General features: G+C 36.3%; 1 protein-coding gene across 1 annotated transcript; it reads right to left on the reverse strand.

Moving 5' to 3' along the window:
* Positions 1-539: 539 nt before the first annotated feature.
* SMC3 (structural maintenance of chromosomes 3) lies at positions 540-13,563 on the reverse strand (the record flags this gene model as incomplete). The annotated part of the gene is made up of 16 exons (XM_010078358.1): positions 540-1,011; positions 1,320-1,426; positions 2,064-2,241; positions 2,408-2,599; positions 3,238-3,450; positions 3,572-3,819; positions 4,471-4,579; positions 4,913-5,020; positions 5,727-5,885; positions 6,110-6,271; positions 8,575-8,738; positions 9,628-9,778; positions 11,060-11,201; positions 12,515-12,675; positions 13,140-13,239; positions 13,460-13,563. Coding segments are annotated over 16 exons (2,370 nt in total), but the record flags the coding sequence as incomplete, so codon positions are not given.
* Positions 13,564-15,361: the final 1,798 nt, after the last annotated feature.

A 15,361-nucleotide genomic window follows, 5' to 3' on the forward strand; every position in this document is an offset into this window, starting at 1 on the left:
TTTAGAACTGCTTAGCTATCCTAGAAATATATGGTTCAGGGTAAAACCTTACATGTACCATAATAACACAACAAAGTATTCAATACCACTTTGCCAAAACCCTAGAGAGCAGGAAGAGACTTGCATTTTGACTGGTGACTGTCACGTGGTTCAAGTTACACTGGTCCTTCAGGCTGAAGGGATACGATGGAATTGTTACACTGGCCAGGGTGCCAGAAAAAAGAGGGGGCTGTGATTTGTCTTGATACAGTTCTAGGGTCTTTTCAACCTTCTCAGTATCTTCTGATAGTTAAGAGTTCCTTCAGTTCAATAACCAGAAGACTATGAATTTGGACAAGAACACATTTGGGGTGGTTTTCTGCTGGCAGTGGCAATGTGCAAGGAAGGGGAAAAAGCAAAGTAGGAATACATTGTAAGAATGGCTTTGTCTCATACTTCTGAAATAGACAGCTCCAATATGACCAAATGGTATTTACTCCATCTCAGTGGAATCCTCTGAAGACAGACAATGTAAACCAAAAACTTAATGTATACAAGTCACAGCGATAAAAGCAACCATTTTAATCGAAGCCATTAAAAAAAAAACATGTGAGGCAATATAAATGACAAAATTATACTTAAGGAATAGCTAGCACTTTCTGAAAAGCTTTAAAACAGCAATAGACATTTTACAAAAGATTTGAAGGAAGAGAACAAAAGTTTTAAACTACAGGTACTGTATAAAGGGTACATTAACAATTATCTTATAAAATACAGCAACAGAGACAAAAGGGATGCTCAAGCTCCTTTCAAACTAAGCCTTTTGGGGTCTTGGTTAAAATGTATGTTCAAAAACTATTTTAAACAAGGACTAAATACTTCATATTTTGAATTTACAAGTCCCTGGCATAAACATAACACTATACACATCTTCGAAACAAGCAGCAAGTATAATTTCTTTTAACCATGCGTGGTGTCATCTTCTACAAAGTCTTTGGCCATTTCTGCTGTGATCACATCAATATGACTAACCTGGTGGAAGAAAAACAAGCATACAGTTATTGCAGTATCTCCTGCAGAATAAGACAGACTTATTTCTGAAGGCTTCAGGAGTCAGCAACAGGACGATAAACAATTTCTAATTTCCTTTAAAGAACATGACAAGTGACATCTGTGGATAGTTCTTTTTCAGGATGGAGAACTTTTACAGAAGACTGCGATGTAACTAGAAATCCATCATTGAAATAACACTTACTCACTCTGAGCTCTTGTTAAGTCAAACCTCAAATGCACAACTTGATCAGGTTCTCAGTAAATGCCATGACTAAAACATTATTTACCTTGTTTCTGAATTTTACACCATAGAACTTGTCAGCTGACTCAAGCAGTTCAGGCCTAAAAGTTGTTGTAATAAACTGAGCATGTTCTGCTAGTTCCATAATCATATCTAAAAAAGAACACAAAAATTCTTTATTAATGTACTCTTTTCACTAAAGCAGGATAGGTCTTAATATGAGACAGACAAAAAGCTGCTCTTCCTTATTAAAAATAAGGTTTTGGTTAATTAAAAAAAAAAACCAAACCAAACCAAAACAAAAAAAAACACCCAAACCAAAACAACACACCTCCCCCCCAAAAAAAACCCAAACAAATTAAGAAAGGATCTATACCACGTTTTTAAGTATTATCAATAATGCCAGTAACAACTCTGACAAACCCAGCCACTCAGCAAAATCAATGGGGTATTTATTAGACCTCTACGATGAAAACCAAAGTAAGCACTTTTCCAACAATGCAATGAGCTAGAAGTTCATTTTAAAAATCAAACTACACTTCAAAAGAGGACTATTTCCACCACACTGAAGTGTGATAAGGAGACCCTTTATACACAGTGGACAACACAGAGCTTCCTAAAACCAAGTGCACGAAAGCTTCAGAAGGCACAAAGTTAAATTCTAACACACATGTTGGGATATTCAAAAAATGTGGCTTTATGATTAAGAGCTTTTATCTTAAACATCAGGGAGGAGAAGACAGACTATCACCTTCAACCACAATGAAGAAGAACAAAGGTAGACAGTTACCTGAAACAGCTTTTCTGTGCTGAGCATCCAAGGCTTGGTCAATTTCATCAAACAAGTAAAATGGAGCTGGATCACATTTCTGGATAGCAAATATCAGGGCTAGGGCCACTAAGGATTTCTGTCCACCTGAAAGTTGCTGCATTTCTCTCATTTCACCCTGCTTCCCTGTGAACGAAACCTAAGAAAATAATGCAACAGCAAGATGATTTTAAAATATTAAGCCACAACACCATTTGCTATTATAGTAAATACACATGACCAACTTAATTTTGCCTTTTAAAAATACAGTTATAAGGCAATCTAAATGAATATTCTGAGTACTGAAACACAAATATTTTTTTTACCCTTATGCCAACTCCAGTGAACTGGTCTACTGATGGAACACTGCTCTGAGATCCAGAGCCTTTGTCGCTCTCAGTGCTGCCTTCACCTTCATCCTGGGACTGACTGCCCTCCACATCTCCTTTCTTCATCACTAATGTGGCCTTGCCACCAGGGACTAACTTCTGGAATACTTCACTGAAGTTTTTTGACACCTAAAAAGAAACAGTCAATACACTAGCTTATTTTTACATAATGAAATCAACTGCAGACAACAGCTGTTTCTACACTATCACACCAAGTATCTGCTTCAAAGCTGAGATCCACATTCATTCTTAAGCACAAGCAGAAGTGAGAAACATACGCGATACAGAGCTTGGTTTAAAACAGCTACACCAACTGTTCTTGTAGTAGAACTTTCACCATTTTTTTCAAGAAAACGTTAGAATTATTTCAGTAAACTGCAAATGAGCTCTCAGTTAAGCAAGTGATCTTCACATATTTCAGTTAAGATCCTTTCTTAACGTTAGGAATTACTTTCACTAAATCTGTAGAATGGATTTGGTGCAGTTTATTACCAGACATTCCCCAGAGAGGGTTGTATGTAGTACAAAGATTTACCAGAAAGAATGTATTTAAGAGGCTTAAGGCAAAGATAGAGTTATAATGCAACCTACTTAAAATGCTAGCCTATTTCTTTTTCAGTATTGAAAAACCCCACAAACCTCATTACATGAGACTGTCTTATATTATTATAGATGTACTTAATATTGCTTTTTCCCCTACAGTTGCTACATAATGGCACAATTTAATTTCAGCATCAGTGTCTTTACAATTGTTGCCATTTGCTTACCTGTTTGAAAGTCAGCTGAATAGCCTCATATTTCCTGAGCTCAAGGACGTTCATCAGTTCCATGATGGATTTGTAGCCTCTGTCCAGTTCCTCTTGTCTTTTTATCAATTTTTCCTTCTGCTCTGAGAAATTCACAAACTGATCTAAAGCTTTTTTATTAACGTGACTGTATTTCTTCAGTTCCGTGTTGCACTGCTCCAGTTTGCGGAATAACTGTAAATGGTAAACATTAACGTATCAAAGTGATTTGCAATTCTAGCCACATTTGACACTCAAGATGTATGTGACGTTAATATTTCTGGTCATGAAACATGAAACCAAGGACATTTATTACCTGCTTTAAAGTTAAAGTCTGATACTTTTCAAAAGCCTCCTGTGGAAGTGAACCCAACTCTCGGATTTTCTTCATGCATTCCTCTTTCTTCTTGAGGAGCATGCCTTGCCTGTTAGTCATTTTTTCAAGTTCTTTTGTGTCATGGTTAATGGCATCCATATGCTCCTTTTCCATGCTCTTCCAGCGTTCCATGCTCTTCTGAAGGTCTTTAATTCCTGCTTCTGTTTTGTCAATAGAATTATCTAAATCTGATATTGGGGGAAAGCATAAAAACCAAAGTGGTAAGGTTTCTCAACTGCATAAAATCAGCAATTATCCAGCCAAGTATTTACGAAACAAAAAGATAATCTAAAGAACAAGATCTATTAAGGAATAGAAAGTTAATTTTAAGACCAAAAAGGCTGAAAATCCCTCCCTCTTCTTCTTCATGAGTATATGGCTTAAAATCCTAACAAACATACCAAGGTCATATTGTTAAAGTCTAGAAAGGAAATGAAAAACACGTTTTGAGCCATACAGATGCTATTTCCTATTTGACAGCAACTTAGTTTTAGATAGGTTAGACAAAATTCAAGAACTATGTAAAATCGTGCTTGTATGAGGGTTGCTTCAAAAGCACTATGCCCTGAAGCCAGAAGTCTGTTATCACCAGCACATGCTTACTGGTATTACAGTGTGCAATTGCAGACACTTTAATTTACGTACAACATGCACAAAATCTTGTTTCACTTATCTTTTGGAGTAAACTCCAAAAATCTGTTATACACTATGTAACTACTACAGCATATCTGAAATTAATGATTACTTCTCCTATTACAATATATTTCTAAACCAAAATATGGTTTGTGTGAACTTTCAAAACCCTGGAAATTTTTCTTTGAAAAAATGATACTACCAACCATCTGACCGTGCCAGAGTATCTTTCACTCGTTTGTTGATAGCCTCCAGTTCCGACGTTGTGGCAGTAAGGACCGTGCCACCTTCTGTTTCTCGTAGCTCATTCAGTTCCTATTGGACAAAGTAAATGACACCAAGTTTCAGCATGGAGTGGAACAAAACTATAAGCCAGACAAACAAGTTATCTTCTGCTACTCTACATTTAACTGTATTAAATATTTTAATAAAATTTTAGAGAATAATTATATTTTTTCTGTCACAATTCACACGCCAAAAATAACTGCTGAAATTTAAGTAAAACACTTAGCTTGGATACAGGGAAGCTAAACCCAACACAGATAATACAGTGTAATGAACGAGTATTTATCTAATGATTAATACACTAAAGCCCTGGGAATAAACAAGAAACCAATTACAAAAGTATATTTAAGAAAAAATCCTTACTTGTTCCACTTGGTCTAAGCGTTTTCTCAGATTCTCATTGAGATACGTTTCAACTCTTGTGATAATGCCTTCTAGTTTAATCCTCTCATTCAAAAGCTGTCTGTTTTCCTGAAAAAATAAAGTGTATTGATTGCCTTCACTGACTCTTAAAGAACTATTTTTTTCCTTTTCAAAAAAATTAAGACAAACAAAAACCCCATTCTTCACACAATTCTGTGTATTAAAATATCAAAGAATTCTTTGGATTGTTGCTCTAATTCTAACAGGTAGAAAGAACCAAAAAGGAAATATTTTTTGCAACTGTCTAATGTAAAAGTCTACCACTCAAATAATTAAGTTTCTCAGACTGTATTAGCATTTGAATACAATTCTTAAACCCAGAAGAGCTTTAAAGCATACTTAAGCAGTAATATTTTCTCAACATGAGCGTCAGACAAAATTTTGGTTTTTGTCTGATCTACCATGTGTTTAAAGGTATTGTTTAATTTTCCCACACTGTGCATCATTCCTTTCAGATATCCATTTGTATTTATTGATGTAAAGTCCAAGAGAAGGAGCAAGGAAACGGAAGATTCCAACACAAACAGCTGTAATTCTCACACAATACAGCTAGTAAAATTCACCCAGCATTTGAGACAAACATGCAAATACAATTGCAGATGAGAAAACTCCCAACATGCCTACCTACTACTGTTGTAACACTACTTTAACTACACCACATTCATCATAAGTGACTTTCATACAAAAGGACAAAAGTAAGTTTATTGGGACAAGAGGTACCACATTTAATGGCAAGACATTTTCATATCCTTACTTGCTGTAGCTGTCGAATCTCATCATTAAGAGCATCCACACGTTTCTGATCTTCAAGACTTAGCTGAGACAACAAATCCGTCCCCAGTTCAGCTTTTAACGATTCTCTCGTTGACTCCATGGCATGTAAACTTGCCTCCAAGCTCTGCAAACTGCGTTGCTATGGAACAGATATTAGACAGAATCATTCCTCAGGGTGATCTATCGATTTATATGAATTTCACTTTTCTGTTTACATAAACATATTTTTGTGACATAGCTCTAGTCATCCTTTTATATTTTGTATTATGATTTAAACCAGAAAGGAATGCAAGCTTATCAGTAATATTAACAAAAAAAATTAACATAAAACCAGTACCAGCTTATAATATCCCCATACCATACCTTAGGCATAAATGTCTTTTCAGACTGCTGCCTCTTCTCCTTCAGCATTTTCATCTCTGACAAAATACTGTCTCGAGAGGCTTTGAACTTTCTCTGCTGTGTCTCAATTTGCTGCATCTGGTTCATTAGCTGGTCAATCTCATTATTAATCCATACTGTGGACTAAGGAAAATGCTGTCCTTGTTTTAAAAGGCATTTTATACCTACTAGTACTGTCAATTTTTATTCCCTTTGGCATATTCAGCTGATATAAAAAATCACAGACACCCAAAAAACTAACAAAAACCCCACCCATACAAAACCAAAAGATTGAGTTTTAGAGAAGAAACAGGATCCCTATCAACACCAAGAACAAATGTGGAAAGCTTCATTGAGCTGTTAATTTTACAACATGGCACTCAGGAAAACAAGGATATGTTTGAACTTGTAAGGAAAACTGAGATCCTACAAAATATAGAAGAGCAGATGCAGACTTGAAAAGAAACATTAGAACAATACAATTATCCCTTACTCAATTCTGAGGCAAAAAGTCTAATTTGCTCATGCTAATTTTTATGTAATGGCTTAAGTCATGGTACAGAGCTTGCAGAGGATTGTTTTAATTTATGCTAAATTGCTAACATCATGTTATGGAATTTTTTAACATGACATCAACTTAAATGCCCTAAAAATTAAGTTAATTCCCTGAAGCAGAGGTTACAGTAGAACACTTCACTATATACTTAAACCTTCTGGGAAAACTGAATGAATGAGCTGCATAACAGAAAGTGAGCAGGAATATATATTTTACTTTCAAAACTACTGAAGTCTGCAGTTTGTTCTAAAAGTTACTGTCAGACTACAGTAACATCACTTATTACAGTCACTGATCTACCATACCTGAAGGGTATACCACATAGGGATTTCTATCAGTCAGATGAACCCTCTACCTCCATCCCCTAGAGATCCCTCTGCAAAAAGAAACCCAGGCCTAAAGATTTTACTTAAATAATAGCAAGAAAGATGTTTCAGTTCCAAAATGGTAGTCCTGGTTAAAAGTAAAATTACACTGAAACCAAAGGGTCCAACAGGTAATTGGGGAATTTAACTACAAGCATCAGGAATTCAACTCCCATTCCCAGTTACAAAAAGCAGGCCACCTGTACAATGCACACTAGGATTAGTGCTAAAATTAGTTTCTGCACAAATCCTTTTAAACCATATGCCTACATATTTGCAGCTTAAAAAAGAAGGAAGGAGAAAATGCCACTCTTAATTTGTGTATCTACAATTAGATACTTATGAAGTCCTGCACATTGCTTATAGGTAACAATAAGGAAGGTGAAAGACATTCATTATTGCTGGTGCCTGTAAAGCCAGTTGGCAAATTCAGTCTAAGTCACATTTAACAGACCATTTCGACATTCTTTCACTGACTTAACAAGGCATAGGTACATACTTTTAAAAGTTTTCCTAATCATCTGCAGATCTAAGCATAGGCTTCAGTGTTCTGCTTATCTGCTGCCCCAAAAATGTCTCTAATTCACTGCTGTAGGTCGGAAAACAAAGGAGTTCAGTTCAAAGGACAGAATGACCTGGATAATTAAGAAAATTGTATAAACCTCCCCTTGCCCCAGAATTCTAGATATTGGATCTCAAAAGGACACTGTAGCACTAATGATGAGAGAAAAAGGTGACAGTTACTTGACTTTTCGTATAAAGAGCCTGAAAAGACCAAGACTGTCAAACAACTCAGAGCTTATTTATAATATAAGGCTCTCCCATCTCCTCCTCACAGCATAAGTGGACTACGTAACACAACAATTCAGGACACAAGTACTAAAAATATAACAGGAGTCAGAAGAGGCAGTGAAGATTATAACCAATATATTCTTGTGTACCTGTGTTAGTAGTTACTACAACAACCTCTAAAAGGAATAGAAAGCCTCAAAGTTTATGGTTTAACCCCATCTCTAAGCTTTAAGATCAAGATAAAATTTTAAAGAGACAGATTACTAAAGATCCTTTTTCCTGAAACCTACAGGGCTGCACACTCTCTGAAGCAAACTATTTGACAAGGTATGCTTCATTTACTATTTTTGAGTGAAGTTTCCACGGTATGTAAATTTTACCAAAAGTATTAACAGCAGTGGTACAGAAACTATTTCTTAATTAGTTGCATTGATCTGAAAATGATTTTTAAAAAATAACATAATTCAGGCACATAAACAATGGGTATGTTTTAAACTCTGTTATTTTCCACTGGTTGTACAGCAATTTTCACATGCAGGGTTTTTGGTTTCTGTTTTAGCATTTATTTATTTGTTACTAAAATCCCTACTGCAACATCTAGAACCAAGTTGCACAAGCAACAGTCAAAACAAGTGCCCCAGCTAATACCTATTATGTTAGTCTCCTGTTTTCTATTTACTACTGTAACCACAAAACAAAAGCTTTGTCATCACACAACCTTTCCCCAAGAACACCGAAAGGATATTTTCAATGTTTCTGCGTAAGTTTTCATTGAGTTTTGCTTCAAGTTCACCAAGTTCTTCTTCTGCCTTTCTAACATCTTTTTGCAATTCAAGCCGAGACTTCCTCGTGTCATAATAACCTCCAGTCAAAGCACCACGATGGCTTACTTGATCACCTAAATGTATAACAGAATGACACTAAAAACTGTACACTATACACTCTCCATAATGTTGAGAGCAGTTTCTACAAAGTAGATTATCTAGAATATTTCAACTAACGTACAGAAGTGCTGCATCAGTACTGGGAATCACACATGCATGTTCACAATAATTATGGAAATGTTTATTTCAAGATTCAACTTAAAGTGCATTTTCTTTCTCAAGATCAACACAGACTGCTATGATCTCCTTTAAGCATTATCTAGTTTTTTGTTTTGTTTTTAATTAACTTCTGAAACGATGAAGCTTGAAGGAAAAATTACTTCTGTTACAGGAAAAATGCCTAGCACTACAGTATGAGATCTTCCATGAAGGAGAAAACAAAAGAGAGGCTGAGCAACTAGCAGCATCTGTGGCTTGTACTTGAGTATGCTGTTACTTATCCGCCCTCCAAGAACAAGGCAATTAACAAGAGATACAAATTATTTCAGAGAACATAACATGTCAATGTGTCTGGTACACAGAAGAATTCACCTTGCACTTATCAGTAATTAAAGCCACAGGTTCACACCCTAAGCACTGGTTTAAATTTGTGGAAAACACCATAAATACTCCTGAAAAACAAACACCTGTTAAATTGGATTAAAAAAATTGTACGAATTCAAACCTAATCTGCTTTACAATTCTCAGGGTGAAGATACATAGCTACTAACTTTTAGATCATAAGAAAATTCAACAGCTTGTGAAGAAGCACCGTACTTAACCAAGGGCAACCTTGTACATCTCAGTCAAATATATTACTTAAAGCAATCTTACTTGATGTCACCAACAGACCATGTTTAATGAGCCTCATGCTCCAAGGTTCTCATTTTTACAATAAAGAATTTCTAGAACTGCAGTATTTACCTTCCAGAGTAATACAATCCATAGTGAAAGCTCGGGCCAGCTGGGTAGACACTTCCATGCTACGACAAATTAGAGTCTTTCCAAAAACATGCTTGAAAGCTTTGTCAAATCTTGGATTGTATCTCAGTTTACTGATCATAGGAATAGCATCCTGAAGTGACAGTGATTTTTAATGAGAAGAACACATTGATACAAATATGTCAACTATATTGCAACTAATTCATACACAGAATTCAAGACAGCACTGGAAAAAGAAACTACCATCAAGACTAAAAATAGAATACACTCCAGCCAACAAGAATTTCTAAAAGTTTAGTAGATCTCAAATTCACTCAATATTAACATCGGTTTCACCAACAATTAAACTTCTAGAATGAAGACTTCTGAAGCTGTGTATATCATTATTTACATACAGGATGTCAAAACCTGAATTCAAGGCACAATATTGTGAATGATACTTTGGAAACAAACAGCTGTCAGTTGGTACAAGGATGACACACTGATCGAACATTCCCAAGACAAACACATGAACTCCATACAGAAATCAAGTGTAAGATTTTTGAATTTTAGCTTTTAACAGGTAGGCTCGAGCCTTAAGTCAACTAAGAGTCTGCCAGGAATCTCATCTGAGTATTAAATTGCTACTGAAACAAGTTGGGTAAGTATAATGAATTGGTAATTTTTTTTTTTTATTAATTTTTTTAATATTTTTTCCCTCCAAAATATGATTCCTTTTTGTAGACAGCAGGACACAAACATTAACAGAGTTTTACTAACAAAGCCCTTCCAAAATAAGCACACTAGAAGTCTGCTTGTTTCCTATTATTTTTTCCTGTTTATCTGAGGAAAAAAGAAAAGCATCTAAAGAGCTTAGTCTACCTTCATTATTGTAGGAAACAGCTACCACTTACACAGTTAATTCACTACTAAAATTTCAAATAAGAGCAGATACTTTCTCAAAATGTATTTCAGAACTACTTTTTAAATGGTTGTCACAAAAGGTTTATTTATGCATTTTTAAATATAAAAACACAACTAATTTCCAATAACTTTTGAGAAATTGTCCACAGCTGCAATATGACACTATCCTCCTCTTCAGCTTTTGTCCAGGGCAGCATTTCAGCTTAAAGAAATTACAATTCAGTAATGCAGGCAATTATCGATTATCACGTTACAAAAAAATTCCGCTTCTTAGTATCACCTCTTTACTTGGAAGATTAAGTTAAATTTTAAAGAGAAAATACCTTGTAGGAAAGTATTTTCCTGTAACAGAGTTTTTTATGTTGAGAAGTATACATTAGAGGTAGTATTTAATTGCAGCCATACAAAAGCAAAGCAAGTGGTGGGCAATAAGCAATATACACACACAATTCAAAACATGGGGCTTTGTAATTAAGAAGTAGAGGAAGGTTCAAAAGGAACACTAACTCACATTAGTCTCAGGATAAGCAGTATCTCTAACATCCAGCTTGTTCAGAGGGAGGAAAGTAACTTCTCCAGGAAGGTTCATTTTGTTAAATTCCATTAGGATCTTTGTACTGACCTCATCAGAATCCACAATGTGATAAAACAACCTAATTAAGAAGCCCAACAAGCAAGCAAAACTTTACTGTGCCAAAAGCACTAACATATTTGTATATGAACAGCAAGCATACAGGTACATATCAATATAAAGGTGCACTGCATTTTCTCTTCAAGTTTCAATGCCTTAGAATAAGCAAGTGGATATACTCTATTCACTTTCATTAAAATCAAATCAGCCAAGAATTTTACATTCCACCCTCCAGTCACAAGAGCAGCTCAATATGCCCACAGTGTCGCATAACTGCCTTTTTTGGTTCAGCTGCAAACCTCTGTCCTCCATACCATTTCAAGACACAACATTTAGGCCTCTCTGCATAGATTTACAGAGTTTGCATCTTACGCCTCTGTACACAACCAACAGAAGCAGAAACCACATCTACCGCCCTGTGCATGATCGGGACTAGCATCACACATTGAAATAAGGGATCTTTCTTTTGCTTGTTTCTGATTTTTTCAAACTATGCGGTACAAGGACTCAGAGAGAACTGTGAAGTACTCTGAAGTGACACCATTGTTTACACAGACGTTTCAGATGAGGGACTCCATTTCATAATTGTGGTAGCACCGACATTTCTACGTGATAAATTTCAAGATCCTGTCACCTCTGTCCTCTTTCCTGCCCTTAGGTCACTATCTGCATTTGATTGGAACAAGAATTTATATGACTACTTGTGAATTGGAACAGGGGACTAACCACACAAAAAGACACTTTAAATTTATTTGAAGTGTCAGATGCTGCAGGAAGTGGTGGATCACCCTAACGGGCACTTACTTCTAGAAGTAATGTGTGTTCTAGAACACTAATTACATGGACTCATTAACACTCAACATTTTTTCAGACAGCTTTTAAATAGCAGGTTTTGACAGTTTAGAGACCATCCTCATCCATGATATTTTCTAGTGTAAGTGAAATAATGCTTATTGTTATTGTTGAAACATCAGCATTGCTTACTGTAGAATTCTCCACACAAGATGATGACATCCACTTTATTCAATATAGCTCAGCATAACCATCAATCCTTCTAGCAAATGTCACGAGCGTGGGTCTGGGACCTTTTTGAGGGGGTCTTTGTTTTAGGGTTTTTTTTAGACAAGGATCAAGAGCACCTAGGATGAATTTTTAAATTAGCTCCTTCTTGAAGGAGTAGCAGTTTGCTCATGCTATATAGGAGGTACTTCGACAAAAAAAGAATGAGAGCTCAAGCTTAAAATAATAAAGCTTTCAGTGGCAACTGGCACCAACAACTGAATTTTAATACTGCAGCTGCTTTAACTTGGGTAACACTGAAGAGTACGTAATTACCTGTTCCCTGCAGTAACTTCAACACAAGTGTAGAAAGCTGGTTCGCATTCAAAGTTATTCATCACAATGCCATGATAGCCATTTAGAACATGCTGATTTATGCCTTTTCGACGGAAGTGCTCCAAAACTTTGTTTATGCTGTCTATACCATTCAAAATGGCCTGTTAAAATATAAGTCATTATTGAACTGCAATTAAAAAGATGCAGAAGTAATATCCACTTTACCTTTAACTTTGTTAAAGTTGTAACTTTCTTTTTCACCAACTTCCTACTAACTAACCTAGAACTCTAACAGAAGATACCTAAATATCTGAGTCTGCCACTTTTCAGGGTCTTTTTTTTTTTTTTAACAGCAAAGAGGTATCAGAAGAAATTTCAGAGGTGTTCCATTTCTACCTTGTCTCCTTACCCCCCCACCAATTACCGAGCTTACAAAACTAATTTCCAAGAAGTTCTAGAGCTATAAATATTTGAAAAATTCAGCTTGCAAATATAATGTCTTAATTATGACAGTAACACCATGTCCAAAAGAAACAATGGTCGTATCTTTCAGATATTACTATGACTTGTCCTTTAAGAATAAGAAAAGCTTCCACAGGCAATTCTCAAATACAAGGTACCTCACCTTTCCTGTTGCTGCTCTGAGAAGCTGCTGTTTCTTTTCTAAATCCTCCCGCTTTGCAGCGAGAGCTTGTTGTTCTGCATTTTCTTCTCTCCATAGATAACTACAGAAAAAAAATAATGAAAATATCTTAAGAGTGAATGAAGTCTAAGGATTTTTTAATTGTAATTATTCTCAAAGACTGCTAATCTAATGGGAAGGTGAAGTGCAGGAGTTCATACACGGCTATATTTAAAAACATATCTCCGTGCCATGTTAACAACTACACAGTTGGGGTCCTTTACATTAAGTGAGATTCAGACATATTTCAATTAATTACTAACTTTCTTTCGCTCTGTAGTTCATCCTTTTTATTTTTCACTTCATAGTACTTTCTGTCCAGTTCTTCAACACGAGCCTTCACTTCATTAAGATCCTGGTCCAGTTTCTAACACAAAGAAAAGAATAGTATGAAACTACAGCTCTCTATGTTCAAGAATCTTTCTTCTATTCAATACTAATTACTACTTTGCATTTACAAACAATTTTTACACACATTTTAACCAATTTACAAACTGTAAAAACACTAAGAATAAATACATCTTTGTAAGGGAGCCGTAACAAGGTGAAGTTAGCAAGTAGACTGCAAGGCGGGCATCAAGTTGAACCATGCACCTGGGTATGACAATGAAATGACTCATTCTAAGACACACTAAGAACCTGAATCAAAACATTAACTAACATACACATAACTACATGTAATCATGCTCTGAAATAACATTTCTGATGAGAGCGTACATACTAGTTTTACGTACCATGCCATACTGCTATTAGTCAAAAAATCTTTGCCTATTCTCCAGCACTACTAGTACTCTACCACAGCTGCTGCCAAACGCACTGTTTAAGCCAATGCACAGATGTTCTCCCCTTACTCATTTAACACTTGCCATTTTCAAAGCAGCTCAGGGCTGGCACTTAGATAACATTTTTATAGTTATCTGTGTACAAGAGAAATAGCTCTGTTCTCAAAACAGGGCAAAGTTTTTCCAGCCTAACTTTGCAAGCTCTCCATCATGTCCACCCAAAACATCTCCCCTTTGAACAAAAAGATATACAAATCTTAGTCTGAGCATAAATCAACCTTTAAGGAAAAAAAGAAAACCAAAACACGTTTATAGAAGGAATCAAAGGCCACCTCAAATTTAGCCTCTTCAATTCTACAGAATTCTTATCGAGCAGTACAATACAATTACAAACCATCAGTGGTAAATGCCATTTCTTTTTCTCAACAACTCAGGGAGTCATTACTCTGGTAATGTAGGCCTCATTCAAACACTATTTTAGCAGAACACAGTAATCTTTGTACAACTACATTCCTACATTTTGTCAGACTGATGCTTGATTTCAGTAGATATATTACACAAAGACCAAGAACACCGTCTACCAGTAGATGCAGAATAGCAACATCGGCACTGGATGCTCTTCCACCCTAACTGCGGTGGTTTTCCCTCCTGTAACTCCCAGAAGGTGTGATATTTTTGGTTTGTACTACTGTTACTTGCAGCGTAAAAGCTGTTTCTAAGCGGAAATTAAAATCTAAAAGTTATGCAGCTAACAGTGAGACAGATTAATCTTCTAGCATCTATAGTGTCGTGGTTTAAGCACAGACTGCTTAAAGTTAACTCTGCTAGTTTTTTTTCCTTCTTCTTCATAGCTAGCAAGAGGCTGTGTTTTGGATTTATGCTCAGAGGAGCTGATAAGAGAATAATGTTTTGTCCTGCTGCCAAGGTCAGCAGACAAGCAAAGAGACACAGTCCAGCTGCTAGCCTGGTTTGCTCTTATGTTAAGACTGAAACTCAGAATAGAAAATGATTTATTCCATAACATGCACATCATGCCCAGTATATAGGTAAGAACACCCGGAAGAGTGCTCTCTCTTTTGCCTCCGCCTGCGGTTTTGGTGCTCTCTCCTGGCTCCACATCGCTCTCCAAGGCCTTCCCCCCCCCTACTTTTGCGTGGGACGCTCAAATCGTTATCTCTGTTCTGTGAGTTTTGGGATCCTCCCTCTCTGGGGGGATCGTTAGCTGTGGCCAGGTGGTCGTTTTCCCCGCTCCGGTCTGGGACGCTTGGGCTGTTAACTCCGTTCCGTGAGTGCCTCTGGGAGCGGTGCACTCACCCCCCTCCATTTGGGGGAATCGTGAGTGTAGTTCTGGGGATCGTTAGCTGTGGCCAGGTGGTCGTTTTC

Source organism: Pterocles gutturalis, unplaced genomic scaffold, assembly GCF_000699245.1.
Source record: "Pterocles gutturalis isolate BGI_N339 unplaced genomic scaffold, ASM69924v1 scaffold49423, whole genome shotgun sequence".
Classification (NCBI taxonomy): domain Eukaryota; kingdom Metazoa; phylum Chordata; class Aves; order Pterocliformes; family Pteroclidae; genus Pterocles; species Pterocles gutturalis.